At 39.9% G+C, this 27,781-nt stretch overlaps 1 protein-coding gene across 12 annotated transcripts in view; it reads right to left on the reverse strand.

Moving 5' to 3' along the window:
- Positions 1-27,781, reverse strand: part of GTDC1 (glycosyltransferase like domain containing 1) — a 432,630-nt gene that overhangs the window by 13,912 nt on the left and 390,937 nt on the right. For all 12 annotated transcript variants that reach the window (XM_066345235.1, XM_066345231.1, XM_066345226.1 and 9 more), the window contains one exon: positions 12,525-12,634. In XM_066345235.1, the coding sequence (XP_066201332.1) occupies positions 12,525-12,634 (110 nt within the window). The remainder of the gene's footprint in view (positions 1-12,524; positions 12,635-27,781) is intronic.

The raw sequence follows: 27,781 nt of genomic DNA on the forward strand, positions 1-27,781 counted from the left end.
ATTTAATTAAACACTTTCAACAGTATACCTACTATGTGCCACGTGCTATATATTATGGTGTTGTTTACAACTGTGCCTAAATGCCATGAAATCAATTTAGACCAGTATTAAAAAAGGTAGAAGATATTACAGTGGATCAGATATAAATAAGAACGTGTAGAATGCTTCGAATGCTGTGTTTCAGTTGTAAACATGCCTACACATGTGGGTACACTAGGTGACAGTGTTAATACACATCATGGTGTGGATCTTGATTGAAAGTTTGGAAACACTGCTGTGTTAGGATCTCTGGGTTGTATAAAGCTGTTTAAGATCCAGTTGTCATCCGCAAGAACCTTCTAACTGTTACTGATGTATGACAAATATAGAGCTAAGTGGAAACAAAATCCCAGGGACATTCAAAGAAGGGGTGCCAGCTCTGATTTAGAGGTCAAGGAAAGTGGTTGAGCTGAAGCTTGGAAGATGGGCTGAGCTCGGCAGGGTAGAGGAGAAGAGAGGGGTTCTGGGGAGTAACATACAAGCTCTCTTCAGGGAACACTGGTAATCTCGGTCACAGCCAGGTACTCCTGGATAAGCACTGAAGTAAGCCTAGGAAGAGAGTTCCACCACACTGAGAAATCCAGACCAGGAAGGTGTACTTAATTTGACAACGGCAGGAGAGCAGAAAGCGAGACATTAGCAAAGGCTTACAGGATGGAGCCATGAGTAGATTCAGTCAGTACATGAGGGTGGCTGGAAGAATTGTGACTGGCCCAGATTAATGTTTCTCATCGGCCTGAGGGTGGGGGTTGGGATGGGCTGTATGAAGAGATATCAGAATGGTGAAAAATAAAATGGGTTTTGAAATAGCGTGATTATTCTTATTGTTTTCACAATCCAACTTTCAGAAAGTGTCACTGTGAGATCCCTTTTGGGGGATGGAAATGTGCACCCCATTTTAAAAGAACCCTAATTGCCAAGGTCCTGTCTAGTTCTAACGGCTTTTGGATGACTATTTTATGAGTAAGCTAAGGCTAAAAGGTGACATGGCTAATCAGCGGCAGAGCTGGAACTAGACCCCAGGCCTTCTACACTGCAGGGGGTCTTTATTCCATTGCACATGCATCTGTGACGGTTTCCATCTACAAATGGAACAGTTAAGGTGAGGAGAAATCTAGCCAGGAGAGCTCACTGGGTGGGTTCAGAGCGTCACCCCCACCACCCCCGTTCTGTGTTCTGTCAGACTACTGTTGCAGTAAGGCACTGCATGAAACACGAGTGTGTAAAATAGGGGAAAATATTATTTTGACTCTACCACACTCCAAATCATGACCATACACAACTATTGGAATTGAAAAGATAAAATATCAAAGCAATGTAGAGCAGCCACATTCTAAGACCTATCAACCTACAGTCATATATACATTTATGGGCTTTTAGAATTAGGACCTACTTCTAAGTCCCTATTGGTTTATCGATGTTTTGACCTTTTCTCATTCATTATTTAATTATTTTATCTACGTTCCTCATGTCACTCCCAAGTGCACTTTTCCCATAAATTTCGAGGGCAGTTTATGAAAATGAAAGCACATTCTTCCTCAGTAATGTTTTCATCATAACTTTGGAGAACAATTTCTTGAGAGATGTTTTGGGAGTTGTATTCCAGAACATATTATCTTCATGGGCTTCCCCTCTGGAAGGATGAATAAATGATCTCGCCTTGAGAATCGCTCTGCATTTTCCAGTTTCAGTATAAATGATAAATATTCCACTTATGGAAGCTGCAGGAGTAACTTCGAGCAGGCCTGAAGTCTAGTCCTGCCGGGGGAGGGGCATCTCTGCGCGTGATGGTGGAAGGGGACCATTTCTCACAGGACACCCTGAGGAACAGGAGTCAGTTGGTACATTACTGTGTCTGCTGAGTCTCCTAAGCATTTGGGAGGGAAGGAAGGCAGAGTTAACAGAACTGCCCTGGGAAAGGGAGAGCTTGTCCCACTAACTGGGAGTACTGCTGACCCCTGCTCTATATAGTGTCTCTGCTACAGACACCGTTCTCTTTATGTACACAGTGTCTTTCGTTCAGTTACGCCGTGGTCCCTTATGACAGCCAAGTGACCACTGATCACACAGCACAGTGATACATGCTTTCCAGCTGAGCGACTGAATGGAGCAGTGGGAAAGGGATGGGAAGGGCAGGGAACAAGACAAGAAGCATGGCTGGAGTTGGGATTTGCCAGAAGGAAGAAGAGTGTGCAGGTGGCTATGTGGAGAGGGGCAGATGAATTTAAGTAACAAATAATATAAGACATGGGGGTAGGTCAATGCACATTCAGAAGGACATTCAGAAAATGGCAGAGAAAACTGGAACAAGTGAGCGATTAGGTTGGAGTCGGAGTTAGAAGAAAGCTAACAAAGAAAATTTAAGTTTATCCGGCAGAAAATCTCTGAGACATATTCTTATTAGTATTGTTATACTATTGGGATTCGCTTCTTGGGTGGTCTAGGTTTAGAAAGAAGACTGGTAAGAGGAAGTGGAAGAATTGGAGATCACAGTGTCCAAAGACCCGAAGACCAATCTGAACCCACTGTCGAACTTCAGGTCCTAGAAAATGAGGGCAATGACTAGGAAGGAGCCAACAGAAACCAGGTCCAGTGACAGGACTGATCTCCATGGGGTCTACTCTCTGATGTAAAATTACGGAGGCAAACGGAAAGTAGCCTGACTGAGGAAAAATAATTTACGTTGCTGTCACCATACACGCACGTTTCCCCATAAGCTGGCCACTCTTAGGATGTGTGTTTACTTTTACTGCTTTGGACAAGGCAACTACTCTTTCATAAGTTCTTTATATTTTCACTTATTTCATTACTGGAAATATTAAAAAATTTCCCCCCCTAAAATCTGATTTTAGCATTTATTTCTTCAGGTATAATCATCTCTATTATTTACTAGCTATGTGATTTGGGGCAAGTTATTTGACTTAAGCTTTAGTGTCTTCATCCATACACGGAGAGAGGAATTGTACCTCCTGAGAGGACTGCTGTGATATAAGAGGAGACACCAGAGGAAAAGGCCTACCCCGGTGCTTGGCATGGAGCAAGAACTATCGTAAGTTTTTGTACTTACATATGTTAATGCTTTTGTGAACCTTTATAATATACATTTAAATCTAAACTTCCTATATAAATTGTCTTTATTGCATAGAAGTTATTTCATGTTTTCACTAAAAATTATATTTTAGCGCTGAAATAAATGTATTAAATTTTGTTATCCCAAGTTTGTTTGGTATTGAATTGATATACCAGTTGGGTTTATTTCTGAATTCTCTATTTTTTCCCAGTTTTCTACTTGCACATTTTTGAATTTGTAAAGTACTTTTAAAAGTTATCACTTCACACAGGTTCTGAATCTGATAAGGTATGTTTTTCTTCATTATTCCTTTGTAACTGATTTTGATCTTCTGCCTATTTATTTAGTATGAATTTTAGAACTACTGTGCACTGATAAAGTAGTATTCTGGCATCTTAACTGGAATCTCATTAAATTAATAAATTACCTTAAGAGAGATTGTCATTCCTATTATAGTATTTATTCTTTCCTGTCAGGAGCATATGTGTCTATATGTAGTTAAATGTTCCTTGTTTTCCCACTATCTTTTTGTGTTGTCCAGAAATGCACTGGAAGACAGAAGACTACAGTTTTAAATCACAATCTTCGGAAACTGACTTTCCCCATCATATTCTTGGAAAAGTGACTATTTCTAAGAATAATGTGAAGGTGGTTCTGTCGAGAGTCTATCTCCCATCCATGCTACTTAAATGGGTCCAATATAAATCATTTCCTTAGCTGTAAAGTGTGGATGCTAACACTTATTTAGTCACCAGAATGCTCTAAGGGTTATGAAATAATGTACTCACAATTATTTGAAAATGTTACAATATAAACAAGAGTATGGTATTAAGAAATGTAATTATAAAAACATATTTTGCTTCCCAGACTGTAAGATTTAAGAGGGGAAGAATCAGGGACTTCTCCTCTTGGTATTCACAATATGGTGCCAGACCACAATAGAAACTCAGTAAATACTTCTGTTCGGGGAATGAGTACATAACACTAATAAAAAAAAATTAAAGAAAAATAAACTGGTTTGCTGAATGGTATGGTTTACACCGAATGAGTTTCTTCAATCTTATTGGTGCATCTATTTCATCTTATATATATAATCATCTTCTAATTCAACAACGGTCAATATATTAATAGCTTTCCTTCTCTTGGGCTCCCCTTGCAGCAAAATTTTATACCTTTATAAGTCATTTGGGTTCCTAGAACCTTCTTATTATTTCTCCCTTAGTGTAGTGGCTTCCCTGAAAATGAGATTGTAGCTGGGGGTGAGAGAAAGGGAGAGGGGCGGTAGGAAAATGTTATATAATTATCCAACAATTGACTCCAGAGCTAAGGCTCAGGAATATGCCAAGCTCACAGTAATAACCATTGTCATGCCAGATACTAACCAGAAGCCTTCCACAGACTATTCTTAACCTCAAATTAAAGGTGAGGCAGAAGACTTCTGTCTGCTGAGACTGTAGTTCAGGTCTTTCTTTCCTGCAGCCTCTGCCCCCGCCATGCCCAGAGCCGGAACTCCTTCTCGGGCCATGTCTGCAGCAGGGAAAGAAGAGCCCTGCCCCCGCCATGCCCAGAGCCGGAACTCCTTCTCGGGCCATGTCTGCAGCAGGGAAGAGCCCTGCCCGCCATGCCCAGAGCCGGAACTCCTTCTGCGCCATGTCTGCAGCAGGGAAGGAAGAGCCCTGCCCCCGCCATGCCCAGAGCCGGAACTCCTTCTGCGCCATGTCTGCAGCAGGGAAGGAAGAGCCCTGCCCCCGCCATGCCCAGAGCCGGAACTCCTTCTGCGCCATGTCTGCAGCAGGGAAGAGCCCTGCCCGCCATGCCCAGAGCCGGAACTCCTTCTGCGCCATGTCTGCAGCAGGGAAGGAAGAGCCCTGCCCCCGCCATGCCCAGAGCCGGAACTCCTTCTGCGCCATGTCTGCAGCAGGGAAGGAAGAGCCCTGCCCGCCATGCCCAGAGCCGGAACTCCTTCTGCGCCATGTCTGCAGCAGGGAAGGAAGAGCCCTGCCCGCCATGCCCAGAGCCGGAACTCCTTCTGCGCCATGTCTGCAGCAGGGAAGGAAGAGCCCTGCCCGCCATGCCCAGAGCCGGAACTCCTTCTGCGCCATGTCTGCAGCAGGGAAGGAAGAGCCCTGCCCGCCATGCCCAGAGCCGGAACTCCTTCTGCGCCATGTCTGCAGCAGGGAAGGAAGAGCCCTGCCCCCGCCATGCCCAGAGCCGGAACTCCTTCTGCGCCATGTCTGCAGCAGGGAAGGAAGAGCCCTGCCCGCCATGCCCAGAGCCGGAACTCCTTCTGCGCCATGTCTGCAGCAGGGAAGGAAGAGCCCTGCCCGCCATGCCCAGAGCCGGAACTCCTTCTCGTGCCATGTCTGCAGCAGGGAAGGAAGAGCCCTGCCCCCACCATGCCCAGAGCCGGAACTCCTTCTGTGCCATGTCTGCAGCAGGGAAGGAAGAGCCCTGCCCGCCATGCCCAGAGCCGGAACTCCTTCTCGGGCCATGTCTGCAGCAGGGAAGGAAGAGCCCTGCCCCCGCCATGCCCAGAGCCGGAACTCCTTCTGTGCCATGTCTGCAGCAGGGAAGAGCCCTGCCCGCCATGCCCAGAGCCGGAACTCCTTCTGCGCCATGTCTGCAGCAGGGAAGGAAGAGCCCTGACGGAAGGTTTTGGCTCTTCACAGAAAAAAAAATTTTTTGTTTAGAATTATCATTTGTGGGAAATTATTAAGTATACAAACACATTCCATTGATTTGATATCTTAAGCATTTTTTTAAACCATCTCAAGGGCTAACATGTGACCTTGTCATGGGAACTGACCAAAACTAAAATATTTGCATTGAGAATCTTCACAGTTTTTGGCTTATTTGTAACATGGAGTCTGATGGATGATTTATGTAGCAGAATGACCTTTCTATTTTCTGGATTTCAAGTAAAGTAAAGGCAAGAACAAACTTTTTTTTTTTTTAGAGAAAGAGAGAATCAAACAGGAACAGAGAGATGAGAAGCATCAATCATTAGATTTTTGTTGTGCGTTGCAACACCTTAGTTGTTCATTGATTGCTTTCTCATATGTGCCTTGACAGCAGGCCTTCAGCAGACCAAGTGACCCCTTGCTCAAGCCAGCGACCTTGGGCTCAAGCTGGTGAGCTTTGCTCAAACCAGATGAGCTTGCGCTCAAGCTGGCGACTCGAGGTCTCAAACCTGGGTCCTCCGCATCCCAGTCCGACGCTCTATCCACTGCGCCACCGCCTGGTCAGGCAAGAACGAACTTTTAAGGTTTAGCATCGTTAATGTCTTCTCTGTAGCCAAGATGCATTAAAGACTCAGTCCATACACAAACTCTGAGGGAAGTACAAGTCTTGAGACAACATCGGCATAGTAGTTTTGGAAGCACTTTCCCCCAAGTTATCTAATTGTGCAGAAATCCTCATTAGCTCACTGAAGTGGATAGGGCAGGTCGTTTTACTATCATCTCTCTTTCCTGCCCCCTCCTCTGCACTGCACAGGTCGACTGCCTGAGGTTAACCTAGAGAGCTACAGGACCCAGTTCCAAACCTGAGCTTCTGACTTCAATTCCTAAAATAAATCAAAGTCTCTCAATCTTGACACTGCTGACATTTTAGGTTGGATAATTTCTCTGTTGTGGGGGGCCATCTTCTGCATTGTGGGATGCCTAGCAGCATCCCTGGTCTCTACCCGCAACATCCCCGCCCCCAGCAGCTGTGACAATGAAAATGTCTCTGGATATTGTCAAATATTCCATGGGGGTGGAGGGAAAAACCACTCCTGATTGACACCATAAGCTGTCCAAAATACCATGTCACTAGTAAGTGATAATTAACTCCATTCCCAGAGAGACCAACTTGACTTCATGTCTGCTCTGCCTTATGGGACTCGGTTGCTAGATGTGTCTTTAGACACCAGCTGGGTTGTCTCCAGCAAGAAGACTGTGGGCCATATTTTCATATTTGTTAAGAGTTCTTTACTTACCCAGGAGAGAGTCCTTCAGACTAAGGCAGACATCTCAGATAAGTTTGCTTCTCTCTTTAATGAGTCACACACATCATGATGCATATTAAAAAGCAATTGTGGTCAATAGTGTAGCTGGCCAAAGAATTCTGCTCCCCTAGTTTTGTGCTCAAAGCAGGATTGAATCCCCCACCCCTCGCTCTTATGCTTTGGCAGGGCCTTGCAACAAGTTCTGGCCAATGAGTTGAGTGGAGCCTCATGTCACTTGTAGGCCAGAGCACTGCATATGGGAGTTTCCTCTTCCATCTGATATGGGAATTGGTGTGGGTCTCTGTGAAGGCATGGGCCCCTGAGCGACCATACAACAGAACACTGCTGCCAACCTGCAGTCAACGTCTAGCATGAATAAGAAATAAATGTTATGTGTTTTAAACCACCTAGATTTTAAGGTTATCTATTAGTTTAGCATAACTCTGCTTATTCTGATGGATGTAAAGAGCTGGCACATGAGAAAGTGTTTAAAAAATAAAGTTATATTAAATCAAAGTCACCTATATTAAAAAAAGGAAATGTAATGTAAGACCACTTAGAACTTTCTTGAGTTTTAGAGTTCTGTTTTCATTCACTAACTGTCTAGTTTTTGGAAATTGTTTCAATATAGGGTTCTACCTACCTAGCATGGTATAAATTGTATTATTTTATCACACCAATCTCATTCTTTCATTCATTCAAATAATATTGATTAAACAGTAAATATATGCCAGTATATCTGGGATAACTTTCTACTTCATATTGTTTTTGACATCTTCTTTGTGATTCCAGGTGGAAATAAAAATAATAGAGTTCACTTTAATATCTAAAAAGCAAGATATTCAGGAAATGAATTTGAAGTTTTGTGTGTGTGTGTTTTTTTAAACTTTCCATTGGAAATGACTTCACACCAAGGGCCAAGACTTTCCTTCCATTATCATCTCCTGCTTTCTTACCGATAAAAACTGAACGATTCTGTAGACCTCCATAGGATATAGGCTGAGCAATGGTGCTAGAGGTGAACTGAAAGGTTTGAATTGTGGCTTCATAATTGGATGGATAAATGATTTTAGGCAAGTAACTCAATCTCCCTGTGTTTCTCAGATGTAAAATGGTAAGTGCAATTGTGCCTAATTCACGGGGACGTTGTGAAGAGTAAACAATGCAATGCAGAAAGGGCTGAGAACAGTACCTGGCACATGTTCCGTGTGCAAAAAGTGCCAGCTTTAACATTTAAAAAAGGAATGTTTTAGTAAGTGATGAATAAAGCACTGGAGTAGGACTACAAGTTGCAAACATCCCAGAGCATGTCAGCTTTACTCACCATTTCATCCTAAATGTCTAGCTCAGTGCTTGGCATAAGGTAGATATTAAAATAAACAGTTACTGAACACATACAGGAGTGAGCAGGATGAGGAGACTGATTCCCAGGGCCTCCTCCTAACCTTACCACTGTCTACAGCCGTCTCACACACTGTGCCCCACTGTGAGAACTTGGACTAGTTCCTGTCCTACATCTCTCTCCTCTTTTGTAAAGTGAAAGAATGATACCAAAGAGCTAGAAACTATGCAGGTAAAAAATAGAATCAATATTCTTAATCTACCTGACTTTTCAGAAAATGAGACCTTACAACATAATTTAAAAATACTAAACACATACTTGAAAACAGTCAACAGTATGGAGACTCTACAAAGTTGCTCCATTATAGTTTTAACATTTTTAAAGAAAATTAATGGAGATTGTTTGCATCATCAAAGAAGGGCAGTACAACTCACTGGCACTAATAGCATCTCTCAGGGAGTTCTGTGGAAAGGGAAGAGGAATGAAATTGGATAAAGAGTCATTAATGTACAAAGTTGCAGCTAGAAGAATAAATTCTATAGATCTGATTGTGATTATAGCCAACAATATTGTTTTATACATTCCAAAATTTCTAAGAGACTAGATCTTTAATTTTCTCACCACAAAAAAAGAGATGACGTGATAGAGGTCTGAGGTAAAACTAAAGTGATAATCAATCATATTGCAATATATGAATGTATCAAATTAACACATTGTATATCTTAAACTTATACAATGTTATATGTAAATCATCCCTCAGTAAAAAAAAAGAGTAATTAATAGTCTTGCAGTCATATATTTCTTGGTTTTTCAACAACACAACATGTATGCTTGTATGTGAAGGAGAAGTTTGACTCACAAGCAATGCAATTCATGTGACTTAAGCTTTCAGAGTCTCAGTTTCTCTACCTACCAGATGGGCTAATAATAGCTACTCCATTGAGAGGGTCATGAGCATTACATAAAATAACCTGGCAAAGGACCAAGTGAGAAACAAACTTCCAATAAATAGTAGCAATGAATAGCATAATAATCGTTATTGCAAATATTTACAAGAAAACCACTTCCTTACAAATGTTAACAGCATTGCAAGAAATTCTTCTGGCTGATATTAAACAGCCTGTAAACTGGTTTATGATATGGGTTTTTAGTAAGCTAATGTAGCACCCGGAAGAGACAACAGGCAAACAAATGTATGCTCGCTTGGCAACCCTTTCTGAGAAGTGCTGGATGGTGACTCAGGGACAAAAATTAATGTTTAAACTTAGAGAAACTGTTGAGTCAGAAAACAAGAACACGGAAAGGTAGCATAGATTAGTGGTTAAAGTACTACCTAGCTGTGGGACCTTGCTTAATTTCCCCACCTGAAAACAATGAAGAGCAATGCCTGGAACAAGGCTCAGAATGACTGGAATACAGTAAGTGTTTGTTCAATGAACCAGAATGTTGGCCTGTCAGGAAACCTCTGGCACGGTGGCCTCCTTGGATCCCAGCCTGGAAAGCTCCCAGGCTCACTCATCCATACAACAACGTGGGCTTCTCCTACGGTTCAAGGTGAAGGGCTAGAGGGCTGGAGCCGTAAAGAGAGTCAATGCATATTTAAAATGAACAGAGATGGACCAGAGGCTCAAGCAGAATGGAGCCTCAGTGAGAGGAGGGGTGTCAGAAGCACATAATAGATAATATGCTGTCCCTTTCTGTGGGCTTCCATGGCATTCCATAATTATTTCCCAGCATCCTCGGTACCTAGTAATTACATACATGTCTCCCTGAGGCAGAGGTCCCTGAGGGTGGAGACCGAGTCCTGTTCACCACGGAATTCCTCTGCCACAGTGCTCAGTAGATACGTGATGAGGTGAAGCCAAAGTGAGTAATAAAGTCAGGCTAGTAATTACCAAGCACTAGGTACTGGCCCCCTAACTGCTTCCCACCCCACTTTCAACCCTTCATACTGATTTAAATAGCTCCATGCTAATGTGTGGGAGGGGCGACTGTGAGCCCCAGGACATGGTCCTTTGAGTAAACCCCTAGTCTAGTTTAGGCTGGTGGCCTGGAGCCACTCAACAGTAAGCTGGCTGAGCTGCCTCGGGCCGAGGGGCGCCCCCTGCCCTTGCCGCGAGCTCGGTCCATGCACACACCCGACACTGGCTCAGATGAAACTCAACTCAGCAGTTTTCCAAATGAGCTGATTTTTCATTTCTTCTTTCGTTACAGCTGTCCACCACCCACATTCTTTCAGTGTTTTCCTTGAGCTTCTCTCTCTCATTCAGTGCTCTCGCCAATCTCTCAGCCAGGACCTCACAGAATCACCCCTGGGCGACCACTTTACCACTGCAAAGGAGACTTGCCTAAAATGCTAGTTGCATCATATTTCTCCCCTGGTTCAGACCAAGGCTCCTTTTTTTTCCCCTTTACCTCATCTACTTTGGTTGTCCTCCATACTGGGCCCCGCCCGACCTATGTACGGTACATATTATGCATTGATTCAGGTCCATGTGCTGCACCGCCTTTTCTCCTTAGATTAGTGACCTCACAGCACCATCACTGAACTTGCTCTCTCAGTTAAATACAGTATCTAACATGTTTGTTTCTCTATACTTTCCACATGTCATTTCTGGAGTACCCTAACCCTTTGGCTGTTCAATTTACGTTCTACTCTACACCACGTATGGCAGTACTAATATACAATTATATTGTTTTGCATTTCATTCTCTGTTTCTTATGCTTATTCACAAGTGTTTCCTCATCAACAAAACTATAAATTGCTTGAGGACAGGGAGTTTACATTAGTTTTACCAATTTATCCAAATATTCATTGAGTTCCAGACTTGTGTCAGGCACTGCACTTGGCTTTGAAGTATAGCAGAGAACAAGACAGACATAATCCTGGTCCATGAAGCACCTACATGCTAGTGTGTGTGTGTGTGCATGTGTGTGGAGGGGATGAGATAAAAATTACACATAATTATAAGATTAGACACTGCAGTAAGCACCATGAGGTATAAACATATAGGGTGCCATGAGACCATGATAGAGCTTCACATTGAAAAAAAAATGCCCCTGAGCTAAGATAAAAAGGATAAAATAGAAACAGGCAAAGGTCTAAAGAGCAGAGGAAGCCTGGAGCCTCAGAGGAACTAGAGAAAGGTTGGTATCCATAAGCCCAGAGGGCAGAAGAGGAGCCTCATCAGGTGAGGCTGTGGAGGTATAGGCTGGGTTTAGTTCCTAGCATTGAATCACTGAACCAGAATCAAGAACTTGTGGCCCTGGCCCTGGCCCTGGCCAGTTGGTGAGAGTGTCGTCCTGACATGCAAAGGCTGTGGTTCCATTCCCTGTCAGGGCACATATAGGACCAGATTAATGTTTCTCTCTCCCTCTCTTTCCCTTTCTTTCTTTACAATCAATAAATAAAAAATTAAAAAGAAAAAAGAAGTACTTGCTAAGTGAGGGTAAACTTTAAGTGGTCTTTAAGAGTCATAACGCATTATGGTAAATGTCATTTCTGAACTTTTTGTTATCTGTGTACCTGGAGTTAAAAAAAATAATGAATATCCAAAGCTTAAAAAATATGAACACTTAAGTGCTTAGGATTTTTTCTAGTTTCTCAAGTTCAATAACAAGGAATGGACCAATGACAACAATAATATGGGCTGTGGTCTACTCTACATTATAAGCCTGATGCCAAAATGCTTTACATGGGCCACCTACAGATGGTAATATATTTCAGTCATTACCACTGTGCTTAGGATTCAAGCCAATGAGCCCACAGGTGAGAGGTTGTATATTCAATTACAAATTTCCACTTTCCTTAAGTGTTAAGATGCCTAAAGCAATATATTGTATATACATCTAGATGTATTGTATAACTATATTTGATAAAAGAGATGACTTCATATTCTCCACTTAAATCAAAGAATGCTTACTTAAGTATTTTTTAATTGAATCCCACTTTAATGTCATTGTACAATCTTTCAGTTATCAGTGCTCATCTTGCTTATTCTAACAAAGGGAAACACGAAATTAATATTTACATTGTAGAGTTTATGTCATCTATAAATACATATGAGAAAATTCAAAATAGATACCTGGGACATCTGTGAAGGTTTCTCCAAGGACAGATACGTGGAAATTGAGTCCTAAGTCCTTAAGCTGCATTAATACCTTAAAGAAACTCTCTGGATCTTTATCATGCTCCCTGGAAATAAACACACAAAAAAATCACTTGTGATACCTTAGTATATGTGGTAGGAAGTGTTTTCACTTCTCACAGTATCAGTGCCTTTCATGGGCTGCTGCTAGTTAGCAGACCCTCTGGAGTCGAAGCAGGGATCTCCCCCATCACCTAATACTGCTGCATCAGCACTGAGTTTTTCATAAATATAATTTCTGTCATGTATCAAAACCTAGACCTATCCAAGTCTTAAGGCTCTGCAGCCTTTTATTAAAGGTAAAACTTATCATGCTTTTTATATTTCTTTGTTAGACTATGGAAAGTCTGGTGTAGCTTCCCTTTGCCTAAAATGATTAATTTTCCACTCAACACGGGTTTTTAACAAAAGGAAGGATGAGTCTTCAAAGGATGATTCTCTATTGATTATGAGAATGTACCAAAGATGCTTTTCATTTCCGTGAGTGTGAATATCTTCCTCTCACATTGACAGAGCCCGTGTGCCCACGAAGACCACACAATTTAGGAAGTGAGAACACAGGCTCATTCATCTTTCATTTTAAATAAGTGAGTAGAGAATTATAGATACATCAGAAGGGCATAGGCCCAAGTCTGTGTCCACTGAGCGTTAACTTAGGAGTGAGGTTAGTTGACATATAAAAGAATAGTTATAAAGATAATTCATTTCTTTGAAAAACATAGATTATTTCTGCTTGTTTGGCTTATTAGTCTTCTTTGTAATGACAAGATGAGAGGCTAAAGGACGCGAAAACAAAAAATAAATCACCAATTCAAAAAATCACATTAAAATGGAATGAGTTACTTTTTACATTCTAAGGTGTGAATATTCTAGTATTTCTTGCATATAATTATACTGTTTTAAATTATCTTATTTCAGACAGATGTGGACCAGATGTCTTCAAAATATTTGTTTTTTATTTGTAATTCAGATTTTTAACTTATTTTCTTTATTACTGAGAAATAGTTATATATCAGCAATTGAATTTCTCATTTACCAACTAATTATGTAAAATAAATCTGTAAATTGATCAAACTGCGATACAAAATATAAAAATTACATCATTCAGGAAATCTCATGAAAAATGACATCTGCAACCCTAAACATGTTAATTCACAACTCAGTCAATATTTTCAGTACCAAGAATTAAAACAAATGCATCTTCTGATTAACATTTTAAAACATTTCTAATCTCATGGAATTGTAAATTCTTCTAGAATTAGAATTCAGTAACAATTTATTTTAAGCTCTATATCTGTCAGTCTGACTTACTTCAAATAATAAAGAACGCAATGGCAAGATGCCTTTGCCCTTTCTAAGATGATGTGGTTACTTGCATATGTACCACAGGGAAGTTTGGGAGAGATCTCAGTCACACTACTGCTGTGGGCAAGAACAAAGACTTAAAGCAGTTAGAAAGTAAAGAGTACACCATATGCTATCTCCAAACCTATCAGTCAAATAGTTGCTACTTAATCTGTAATAGGTTCTTTCAGTCTGATTCTCTCGGAAATACTTAGATGAAAAAAATGGACACAACGCAACATAATATGTCTTAAAGAGGAAGTAACACTATAGGGAAATTTACCCACTCAGTTCTCTAAATTTTTCATGTTGAGTTCCACAAATTTTGGCTATGGATCCCCAAGAGAATACCTATTATAAATGTTTCCTGCTGCTGTTTTGTTTGTTTTGTATTTAAGTAAAAGATGTAATTTGGGGTTGGGGGAGGTTTAGTTGTGTAGAAGCTATAGTTCTTTTTTTATTTATTTAGAAAATTAAATTTAATGGGATGACATTGATCAATAAGAGTACATAGGATTCAGGTAAATATTTCTATAGCACTTGAACTGTTTACAGTATTGTGTTGTGTGCCCATCACCCAAAGTCAAATCATTTTCCATCACCATATATTTGTCTCTCTTTACTCCCCTAAGAAGCTGCAGTTCTTAAAGGATTCCAATGTGTTTGCACAGCAGCAGGCTTTCTGAAACTACATTTTCAGTGATTCTATACGAGACAAATGCGTTACAATGCTACTGTATTTTAAAGATATTTTTTATTGGTGGACAAAAGCTTCCATATTCAATAGTCACTTTGCATAAGAACACAAAAGAGATTTGTAGGAATTTCCTATTTTTTAACTATAATGTATTGACAAATTTAGGGTGAGATTTTTCTTTCTCAAATTATCCCTGAGAAAAAGAGGCATTTTATACTAAAGTCCTTATAAAAAGGACTATAATATTCCACATAATACTAGGCACTCTCAATTACTTTGTTTTGAACTCAGTACTGTTTAGGAAAGTTACCATTAACCTAAAATAGTGTCTACTGATGAAAGTTTTGAATGGTTTTAGCAGTGAAGCACTGGAAAAAGAAAAAAAGAAGAAAGTAAAGGAATTTGATATAGTACTGTTGAATAATTATTTTGGGAGACATGACCTAACAATTCAAAGAGTTGAATGCTGACAAAAGCAAGTATCTTAAAGATGACTAAAAATAGTCATAAGGGTTACTGAAGATCACGAGTAGTACGGTAAGTTGCTTTTTATAGTTTGGGACAAGATTTCCTGTGATAGCATTATACAGAGTTCCACACTGCTGACTGATGTCCAGATGACAGGTAATGAAAACATGCCAGTCGCCTGAGACGGTGGCAGCATTCTAATGTCAGGGATCCACTGGAGGGGGTGTTGGAGTAAAACTACGTGATGAATAATAAAGGTGGGAAAAGAACAAAACTTCTAAAAATACTCTACAGAACATGTACTTTAAAATATTAGTTTTGCCTAAATTCATAGATGACATATTATAAGTGGACACCTATTTCTTTTATGTCCCTCAAAGTTTACATAGTAAATATAGCTGAAAATTTTTCTCGATTTTTTTTCTTTAGAAAAAATAGAAACTTGTCTAACATTCAGACAATCATTAAAGAGACATATAAATACTTAGCCACAGCCATATATCAAGGCATGAATATAACAGTGGCAGACCTCAGACTATTTTTGTGCAGCAAGAAACTCACTCCAGATATCTAATGGGTCATCCATGGTCTTATGCCAGCACCCATTAGATTAATGAGCCCATTCAGCGGAGTATGTGAATCTTACCTTCCTCTCTAAGAAATTTAATGTGAAGCTCTTAGGTTTATAATTTTCATATAAAGTATTAAATATAAGATTGCGGACTTAAAAAATATATATATATTAAATGACCCTGTCTGACAAGAGCTGTCAAGATTAAGCACACATTCATAACATACTCAATTCTTCATAAACACTTCCTAGACTGACGAGCTCCCCAGATATTCCTCTGCTCTCACCTATTGCTGGTAGAAATGGAAACGGAAACAATATTTTAGGGAACAATTTGTACATGATGCATATAATTGAGCCTTAAAATGTATATAATTTTTGCCCCAGTAACCATATAGAAAAGTTACCCTATAAAGTAATTAGAGAGGTACACAGAAATTCAGCCAGAGTACATTCATACCCACATTGTTTACAATAGCAACCATCTGTAAAAAACCTAAGGAGAGGATAAAGAAATATCCTCTTTGGTGCACACAATACCATGCAGCCAGTAAAAATAATGTGGTAGAAGTATATTTCTTGACATGGAAAAATATTCGAGAAATACTGTTAAGTAAAAGGGAAGTGACAGAGTAGTATTACATGCTCTATTTTGTAAGACAAATGAATGTGTGTGCCTAGAAAAAAGTTGGAGATGAACTATACCAAACTATTAGCAGTTTTTATCTCCAGGGGTTACATTATGTTTCTTTTTTCCCATATGCTTTCTATCATTTTTAACAAACTTTAACAAACATAAATCATGTTAATATTTTAAGGACATTCTGCCCTATGATTATATTCATAGGATTTTTGCTTAACTCTAACATTTTCAGTATTTATGGTTATATAATTCTTCATTTCCTGTGACCCTTCTCTACATGTGACAGCTGCCCATCAAGAAAACTCAGTTCATTATAAAACATTCTAGAAGATGAGTCAGTCCAAGTGTCCCAACAATTGCTACATTCTGGACTAGGTAAGAATGCAACAGTCTGGCTGGGAACTCATACTCCCCAGCCCAACTATGGCAGAAGAGCCCAGCACAGAAATATTTCAGGCTTCCTGGAAGCAGCAGATAGAACAAGAACAGCTTTTATTCCCAAATATTATTCAGAACATTTGAAAAGCATAAACTGTTTCCATGTGTTTTTCTTCTATATCTGTTCTCTCTCTGTTGCCTTTCCCACTTAGCTTTACAGAGCTAAATTTCTTCCCATTCCTCACTTAGCATTCACTCAGTAAATATTTATTGAAGATTGCTAAGTTCTCCATACTCGTCACTTACACTCAACTGTTATCCTTTCCTATTTCCCCACACAACTTTGTACTCATTGAACGCAATCACTTTGGTTGAGTTCCTTGCCTTTCCTGGGCAGAAACCTTGGCTCTTTACAGATGCCATAGCTTTCCTAGCAGCACGTCACCCCAGACTGAGAGCTCCATGAGGAGACAGTAAATGATGTCTGCTTTGTTCACGACTGAGCACCTAGTGGCATGCCAAGTAGCAGCCGACATTACCTGTGTTCATCAATGTCTGCTTTTCTCACTTTTGGTCCACAGAGCACTCCGTGCTCATCCACTTGATGTAGGGGAGGCCACAGGACTAGTTCTGACCAATGGATGGCAGCTGACTGACGTGTGTCACTGTCATTTCTGGGTAGAAATACCTCAGAGCAGTTCTGGATAGCACTCTCTGCTTCAGTGATCTTTACAAATGTCTTAGTGTAACCTAAGATGGTTAGTTTCAAAGAGTGAGGTTTGGATTCAACATAGAGAGCTGCCCTCTAAAACTACCTAAACATTGTAGCTGACTTTGAGTTAGTGAGAGAAGTAATTTTTTCAGGATTTTATTTATTCATTATTTTTAGAGAGGAGAAAGAGAGAGACAGAGAGAGAGAGAGAGAGAGACAGAGAGAGAGAGAGAGAAGGGAGAGAGAAGGGGGGAGCATCAACTCCTATATGTGTCTTGACCAGGCAAGCCCAGGGTTTTGAACCAGTGACCTCAGTGTTACAGGTCAACACTTTACTTACTGCACCATCACAGGCCAGGTGAGAGAAGCACAATTTTTTTGTGTTTAAGCAACTCAGATTATTGGGGGATGGGGGGGGGGAGAGGCTCTACATTACAGCATCATAATGTAGACTATGCTGACATATACATTATCTGTGGCACAAAATTAGCTGCTCTAAAATATCTGCTGAATAAATAAAGGTGACGGGAAAATGAATTATATTTATAGATTTCCTACAACATTCAAGATTCCATGACAGGCCCCTGATCATAATCTTTCTTAAGACTCTCAACTAAGGATCATACAAATAAATTATTCCTTTATCTAAGATTACACAGAAAAAAATTAAGTCTGCATCTGAATTCATGTCTTATCACTCTAAAGTTATATTTTTCTTCTATACAGTTTTTGACTTTTTTCTTGTTTCTTCCAACATATAATGAGAAGAAATAAAGGGCTGGTACCTTCAGCCCATAGCTTCATTTCCAAACCATAAAGTTATGAACATTCCTTAGATTCTCATTATATGAGGTTAAAACCCATTAGATAAAAGATGACAATAAGAATATGAAAAGGTAATATGGAAGTAGGACCTCTCCAACAAAATGGTTTCAAACTTCTTCACCTTTCTGATACTCCGCTAACCTCCATCTTCCTCAGGAGGTAGTTCTGCTTCACTTCCCAGCTCAGTGATGTGCTCCTTACTCAAGAACGCTCGCTTCTGTTTGCTGCCTTAGGTTAGCTGTTATTTCATTTCTTTCTCCACTCTCCTTACTAGGGCCACAAGCTTTTCAGTCTCCTCTCCTACATGCCTGACATTTCAATGGTTTTTGTTTTCCTCTACATGTGCTGCTTTTGCTTCTTAAATGAGGCTTCAAATAGACTTTAGCCGATGGTCTTATTAACCTTCTCAACTTCCCTTTCCACTTCATCAGGGCCTCTCTTTCTCTAACATGACTAGCCCTCCCCATCATCATTTACTTATGGTTGGCCAAGATGATGACTATCCATTGTGGCTTTCTTGCATTCTCATCTTTGATATTTATGGCATTTTAATATTCTAGAAATTTAACCAATTTGTTCTACCACCACTCCCACCTCCAACATATTCAAGGTGCTAAGATGTTTTATATTCTTTGCTTTAGGGAAGGCATGGGAAAAAACTAACCCCACCCCAACCATACATACTGGCAGAACTCTTGGTTGATTGCAGAAGCAAAAAACCTTTGTAGAAATGGTGAGGATTTCAGATAGATACAAGTACTTAAGAAAAATGCCATGCGACTGTGGCATAGCCCCTCCCACCCTGTATCACTCTTCCACCTCTAGATAAGAAATCTGAAGGAGCGATGGAGGAGAGCTGGGAAGAGCAGAACTGAGAATCCCAGAGGCCATGTACTATGCTTCCTCGGTTAGAAGCCTGGGGAAGAACCAAGGCTCCAGAGAGTGGACATCTGATTGTATGTATCTAGGCAGACAGTACAGAGGACACCTGTAAGAGATTCCTGAGCTGTGGTGGGCATAAAAGTGGAACCACGATTTCCGTGAACATTATGGAAGAATCATAGTGCTGTTGGCAGACAGAAGCAAGGGATCCCTCACCAGTAGCCTATACAGAAGAGGGACCAGGAAAATGGAAGACAGAGCATCTTGAACTGCCTGAGCTTTCTAAAACTACATTGAAACACTCCATTACAGAGAAATTAAGTTATGGAAAAATAAAATTCTAATTTATGCATATCAGAGTTTCATGCCATTTGCATATTCACATATTCATTTTTCCTTATAAAAGCAGAAGGAGAGATGCCTTTCAAAATTCAAAGTCTACTAGAGCTCTACATCTTCTACCTTGCTTCTTTTTGAAAGATCTGTTCTACTATTCAGTTTCCTCCCGAAAGCCTGTTCCTATACCACAATTTCTTCTCTTATATACACTGCTCACAAAAAGGGGTCAGGGAACATGCAGCCACTCCAGTGCTTTCAGTCTTCTGTACAGTGCATTTCACCAATGAAATAAAAGTTGGTTTTGCATCTCATTTGCATAATCAAACAACTTTCTTTGGCTTGTCGTTTGCTTTACTCATGTTTTTTTTTTAATAAAAAATAAAATGCTTCTCTTTTTTTATTGCTTCATATTCATTTTGAAATATCCCCTAATTTTTGTGAGCAGTATATTTGGCATCTTTTTTTTTTTTTCTTTTTTGTATTTTTCTGAAGCTGGAAACGGGGAGGCAGTCAGACAGACTCCCACATGCGCCCGACTGGCGCGCCCAACTGGCGCGCCCGACCGGCACGCCCACCAGGGGGCGATGCTCTGCCCATCTGGGGCGTCGCTCTGTTGCAACCAGAGCCATTCTAGCGCCTGAGGCAGAGGCCATGGAGCCATCCCCAGCGCCCGGGCCATCTTTGCTCCAATGGAACCTTGGCTGCAGGAGGGGAAGAGAGAGACAGAGAGGAAGGAGAGGGGGAGGGGTGGAGAAGCAGATGGTCACTTCTCCTGTGTGCCCTGGCCAGGAATCGAACCCAGGACTTCTGCACACCAGGCCGACACTCTACCACTGAGCCAACCGGCCAGGGCCTATTTGGCATCTTTAAGTTATCCCTTTTAACTGACAACATTATTGACAACAATCGTTCCAATAATGTACTATTTCTAGATGACTTTTCACAGATCATTTCATCTTAGAGCATTAGCTACATTCTTCTCTTCTTACCTCCTGTGTTTCCCCTACTCCAGTGCCCCATTCTTTTTTTTTTTTTTTTTGTATTTTTCTGAAGCTGGAAACGGGGAGAGACAGTCAGACAGACTCCCGCATGTGCCCGACCGGGATCCACCCAGCACGCCCACCAGGGGGATGCTCTGCCCACCAGGGGGCGATGCTCTGCCTCTGGGGGGGGGGTGTCGCTCTGCCACGACCAGAGCCACTCTAGTGCCTGGGGCAGAGGCCAAGGAGCCATCCCCAGCGCCCGGGCCATCTTTGCTCCAATGGAGCCTTGGCTGCGGGAGGGGAAGAGAGAGACAGAGAGGAAGGAGGGGAGGGGTGGAGAAACAAATGGGCGCTTCTCCTATGTGCCCTGGCTGGGAATCGAACCCGGGTCCCCCGCACGCCAGGCCGACGCTCTACCGCTGAGTCAACCAGCCAGGGCCGCAGTGCCCCATTCTGTCATTTATCCACTCTCTTGGATGAAAGTATTTCCAGCAACACAATTCCCACCCTTGTCCCATTCATTATCATTCACTTTTTGGTTTCTCCAAATTTTGACATTACTGTCCATACTCAATTTTTTTAGAAAGGATCCTTGCTTGGTTTCCAAGGGGTGTATTCAGATTATAACCCAATGACTTTCTCCTCAATTAAACCTTCCCACTCTTTCTATCCAGAAGACCACCCAGGAAAAAACCATATCCAACAAATCATTTTTCCCCACTAGATCTCACAATATAATTTCTTTTTAAATCTCCCCACTGCTAAAAGCTCAGACCCCCCAGGTTGTTCCTCTTCAACAATGATTTACTCTCCATGGAGATTATATACAGTAATTTCATTCAGCTGTCTAACTTGCCACTGAGCTCTCTTCCTCTGCAACTCTGGCCAGGAAGCTGTAGACATCCACGCCTCAAAGAATGGGTAGGCCATGAAGTGTTTTAATTAAGACGAATTGGGTCTTCCCCACCCTTGAGATGTTACTTAAGTGGCAGCCACCATTCCACATATTTTAAACCATCATAATGTAATTACTTCCTTCCAGACCTGGGAGGTTCTTTGAAACAACTCGTCCTTTCCCCAGTGCATTACTGTCTCTATATTTCCCTTTGTAATAATCTCCCTGTTGAATGTGGTGATTGGGGCTGCAATTTGAAGCTAACTAATCATTTAGATTTTTTTTGGATTATAATATTTCCCTCCAAGGGATATGAAGAAATACATTCACAACTGCTTGCTAGTTATTCTGAGAGCTACCCCTGTAGTTCACTACTTATGGTTAGAAACTTTTCCCGGGCTCCATCTAGGAAGCTTGCTGATATCTCTGAGAACTGCTTCGACTTTCTGCCTCTCAGAGAGGAAGACGTAGGATTCTTGTTTCTACAATGCTGAAAGTGACATCTAGTTCGCTTTATAACATTAAAATTTCTCTTTTGTAGAATTCTTGCTCCATACTTGTTTTTCTCTTATCCTGCACACATAGCCACTCAAATCTCTTTCCAAGGCCCTTTCCCCTTCCTACCCTGTACATCCTCCATTTGGAAATATCAAAATTTTACATACTCACTTCTGCTATAATTTGCACAAGGGCAGTGTTACCCTGCTGAAATGTGTTACATTCAGGTTTTAGAGTGCTCAATCTCAGCAACTGTCAGATGTTAATAATAATGCTGAGAAACACAAGAACAGAAATTTAAAAAAGAAAGAAAAACCTCATTGGAAGGGGTCAATAGTAGAGAGGATATTGCAGGCAATAGAATCAGTGATTGTGAGAAAACCGACTTTACCCAATATGAACAACCGAGAGAAAAACAGAAAAAAAATTATAAAATGGAAAAGAACTAAACCTAAGAGACCATGGGACAAGAACAGAAGATGCAACATTTGTGCCATTAGCGTCCCAAAGGGGACTCTGTATTTCTTATAATTGAATGTGAATGTACAATTATTTCAATACAAATTTCAATTGTAAAATAATGCACACCCATTGTAATATAATGTAAACAATTCAGAAATATATAATACATTGAAAAGAGGCACAAATATATATCACACATAGGTAGGATATAAAACTGAGACTCACAGACATAAATAAAAGTAAAATGGTTACCTGAGGGAGATGGTAGGAGGAGAGGAGAAAAGAGGGACAAATACAAGGTGACGGAAAATGACAGGGTGTTGGACACCAGCACAGTCAGCAGCTTAAAGGCTGTAGAGATGTTCATCAAAACCCTATGCACTCTTGTTGATCAATGTCATACCATTAAATTTAATGTCAAAATAAAAAAATAAAATTAAAATGTAAAGAAAACCCCTGTTCCTCACTCCGGCTTATTTTACTACTCTACAAATGATACCACTACTAACAACTGTTAGGTGAGGAGGATTCCTGCCCTATTTCTATGCATATGCAAACATATATATTTGTATGTGTGTATTTTTACATATAGCCCCCCGCTTTATAAATAGGAGATGAGTATCAGTCATTCCACACTTTACATTTTCATTAAATATATAATAGATATCTATATATGTACATCAATACATAAAGATATTTCATTTTAAATGGTTACAAAATATTTCACAATTAAGTAAATTCTCCTACTAATGGTCATTTGTTTCTAATTCTTTTGATGTTTCAAACAATGCTAAAAGTGACATCTAGTTCTCTCTATAACATTAAAATTTCTCTTTTGTAGAATTCTCAATCCATTCTTGTTTTTCTCTTATCCTGCACACATAGCCACTCAAATCTCTATCCAAGGCCCTTTCTCCTTCCTATACTGTTCATCTTCCATTTGGAACTATCAATATTTTACATACTCACTTCTGCTATAATTTGCACAAGGGCAGATTTCATGCCTTTGCTTACCCTGTATTCTCCATGACTAGAAAAGGGCCTGGCACACGGTTTAGAAAGTTATTAAATTGACTTAACTCAAAACCTATTATCAGCCTGACCAGGCGGTGGCGCAGTGGATAGAGCATAGGACTGGGATGCAGAGGACCCAGGTTCGAGACCCCAAGCTTGCGAGCTTGAGCGCAGGCTCATCTGGTTTGAGCAAAAGCCCACCAGCTTGAACCCAACCAAGGTCACTGGCTCCAGCAAGGGGTTACTTGGTCTGCTGAAGGCCCACGGTCAAGGCACATATGAGAAAGCAATCAATGAACAACTAAGGTGTTGCAACGTGCAATGGAAAACTAATGATTGATGCTTCTCATCTCTCTCCATTCCTGTCTGTCTGTCCCTGTCTATCCCTCTCTCTGACTCACTCCCTGTCTCTGTAAAAAAAAAAAAATTAATTATAAAACCTATTATCACTTCCCATGAATCTAATATTTTTATCCCTTCCTACTGTCAAGTATTTTACTATCTACATAACTAGATGAATATATAGACTCTTAACTTGGCCCTTCCAATGACAACTCACCTTTAATACTTAGAAGCTAAACTCCTGCCTCATCAAACACAGCACTGCTGGCCAAGCTCCTGTCTAGTACCCACAGTGCTTACTCTCCCAGTATTCTTGAATCTCAAGCATGACACACACATTCCTGAACCCATATGGAGGCTCCTTCCAAATCTGTACTGCTAATCAACTGATTACCAACGTTGCCATTCCTTCCTATACAAATAATTTAAGATTTGCTTGATAATCTCCATTTTAAGTACATTATCACTTCATACCTTGAAAATACCACTGAGCTTCACTCCCCTCTGCCAATTTAGCTTCCAGAAAACTGTTACATTATCCTCTTCAACATGATTTTCCTTACATAGTTCTTCTTTGAAATGTTACTAACTAGGAACCATCACATTAAAATTAAGCTGCCTTACCCAACATTCAAATATTTTTATGAAGATTTTATTTATTCATTTTATAAAGGAGGGAGAGATAGAAAGAGAGAAGAGGGGGAGGAGCAGGAAGCATCAACTCGCATATGTGCCTTGACCAGAAAAGCCCAAGGTTTCGAATGGCAACCTCAGTGTTCCAGGTCAACACTTTATCCACTGCGCCACCACAGGTCAGCTCTTGTGCCTATAATTGTGGAGTCTGGAACACATCTGCCTCTCCTGTCTACCACTCCTTGTCCATTGTCTCTTTCACTAACTTTGAATTTATTGTTTCTAGCAGTCATCCCTGTGATATCCCACCTCAGGCTGAATCACTTCTGCACTGACATTCACAAGCAACTGATGATGTCATGAACATGTTCTTTTACATCCCATTGTATTTGTTTGTATGTTGTCCTCTTATAATTACTCTGAAAGCTCCACAATATCAGAAAAGCCTTTTGACTCCAGAAGTTGGTGAACATTCAAACTATGCCTTTGGAATGAGTGAATGATGGTTCTGTCATGACAGAATAGAGACAGTTATATATCTAAAACTGTGGTAGGATACATCCATGAAATGACATGAATGATCATGTGTTTTTTTTTTAATAGAGAATAAAACATGATCTGGATTATTAGATGCCTTTCATTGAAATGGATTTCAATTCTTAATACCAGGTTTTCATATTCAGTGGTGGACATTTTGTCACATATAGAAATGACAAGGACTTCAATCATATGGGAAAGAATCATAATTTGAAGAAGAAAAATCCATTCTAAAAACTTCCTACTGATTCAAAAAATGCTAAAAATAGAAATGGACGGAGCGATTCAAAAGAAATCTCTCCAATGGGAAGAAAAATGCTAAAATTCTGTCCGTTTTACATATTATGGCTTGTTTCTACACCCACATGAGACTGCTGCATTTTTTGGCTGACACAGAGATCTCCTAGAAGAGACAGTCTCCCTGAGTCAGCAGCAACTGCTAAGCACACCAGATTGTCATGGCAATGACTGTGGAAAAGGAGGAACACAATATGGAATGTCTGTTCTATAAAGACCTGCTCAAAATGATGTGTTCTTGTTGTTACATATGTTGCATTTTTCATTTCATAAACAATATTAATTATGTATTTCTTCTCTTGTACTACATTCTTATAAATGGAATAAATCTGTTTTATTCTACTTAATCCTTTTCACAATAATATAAAAGAAAAGTTCAGTCCCACATCTTGTTACTCTATTCTTTCCCTGCTTATTATTTAAAGTTAAGATCTACTCACAATAGGTATCAAAGGTAGACTAATTATTCATATGGAAAAGAATAAAAGATTTTGAATATTGTAATAACATCACATGCTATAAATTTGCTATATTTCTTAAGGACAGGTTCTCCAGAATGAGAAGCCTCAGGAACCAAAGTCTTAATTAAATAAATACGCTTACTGCCAGAAGGTATCAGAACAATTTACTGCTGATAACGATGAATAACGGTGAACAGAACATTGGCATGGAGCACTGAGGTTGCCAGTTCGATTCCAGGGGGTCGCTATCTTGGTCTCAGGTGCCTTGGCCCTATCCCGAGATTGCTTATCTGAGCTCTGGTCAGGGCACATATGAGAAGCAATCAATGGCACAACTAAGTGGAGCAATGAGTTAGTGCTTTGCTCTCTCACGCTTTCTTACCTGGCCCCCACTTCCCTCTCTCTCTCTCTCTCAAAAAAAAAAAAAAAGAATATGAATAACAAAGTCTAGTCAACTACATTAGATAGTGTAAATGGTGAGATATTATTTTGATTAATTAGTTTGCTTTACAAATGTATGTAAATCCCCAAAAGAAAAGAAGATCCCTACTGAAAGCTAACAATAATCCATTCATTTATGACAATAGTTCTAAAGGTGAGTTTTATTAGAATAAATGAAGCCAAGTAGCCGACACAGACAACAGAGACTAGTAAAAAGAGGGTTAAAATCCTAGCTCTGATATTTAGAAACTGTAATCCAGGGCAAACTACCAAACCTGCCTGAGATTTCATTTCCTCATCTGAAAAGTCTGGCTAACAACAGTGAGTTCAAAGAGCTGTTGAGGGGATTAAGTTAGATGATGAATATGAAACAATTTGTAGTGCATGGCAAACATAAAATATATAATAAAGGATGGCTGTTATTGTTATTATTATTATTATGGTTATAATTATTATAATCATTGTTTTATTTTTCATTTATAGGAATGGGAATTTAAGAATATTGTAATGAGTTTAATACCCACTATAATTGGACAAAAATAAAGTTTGCTTTACTTTACCATCATTTATAGTAAGCAGAATGTGCCATTGTTTAGCATCTAATCTTTACCTTGACAATTATAAATAAATATATCTAAAGTAGCAACTATTACATATGTAAACAACATAGTAAGCACTCAATAAATGGCAGTTATGTTTCATAGTATAGAGTAATAAATATCATTTGAAGTAAAATCTGTGTTCATGTATAAAAGCACATCCGCAACTGAATTTTTTTTCTCAGCACTGTATCCTTAATCCTGTCAAATGCCACAATTAGCCCAGTCACCCTCAGATCAATAATCAGTCCCTTAACCAACTCCCTGTTATCACCCAAATACAGCTTTCTTTTCTTGATATAATTCAGATAGATACTCATCCTTTCTTCACGGAACTAATATAACCTTATTCCACATCACAATTACAACTGAAGTTGGGGGAATAAACTGTCACTTCCCCCCTTTTTCCTCTTGGAAATTATCCCAAAGCAACAAGACAACTAGAAATAGAGTACAAACATAATCTTCCACAACGAAAACAATGAACCACACAAAAGGTGGAAAGCTGCCCAAAATAATGACCTCCAAACAGGTGTACAAGTGGAAGTGCAATGAGCGTTCTCAGGAAGATGGACAGAAGGTGCTTCTCCAAGGGGAATGGTGTGCCTGAGTGCAAGGCCACAAACCTGTCCTCAGCGAGACATCAGTAGGGGTTGAGTGCCAGTAATGCTGTTTTAGTCTTGAGAAGCAGAGAATAAAGTGACAGCTAAGAGATCAAACAGAGAAGGCATTTTTGTAAGAAGTAGCCTGTCTGGTAAACCTCTTTTCTGGATAGATTACAGAATTACATTGGCTGGTACATATAAAATAATTTTTTTCTGTCCACACAGTTCATTCATTTCCATGAATTAGAAGGGCACTGGAATTTGAAGTTCCCATAAACATCCTAAAATAAAGGTAGGCTTTTTAAAAAAGTTAGGTATTAGAAACCTGTTTTTTCTGTTTTAGATCCAAATGTCATGGAAATAACTTTTTTAAAATTGAATCTGCATTATTTTTTCTAAATGAGAACTTATCCAACAATTTAGTATTGTTTTTCATTTATGAGAGTATTTTCATTAGGAAAAAGTCCATACATATTCTAGAAAAAAAGTGTGTATTTGATGAGCAGAAGTAAAAAATTACTACTTCATTTTTTCGTGTAGGTTCTTAAATATTCCAATTTTATTTTAT

The sequence above is a fragment of the Saccopteryx leptura genome, chromosome 7 (genome assembly GCF_036850995.1).
Source record: "Saccopteryx leptura isolate mSacLep1 chromosome 7, mSacLep1_pri_phased_curated, whole genome shotgun sequence".
NCBI lineage: Eukaryota > Metazoa > Chordata > Mammalia > Chiroptera > Emballonuridae > Saccopteryx > Saccopteryx leptura.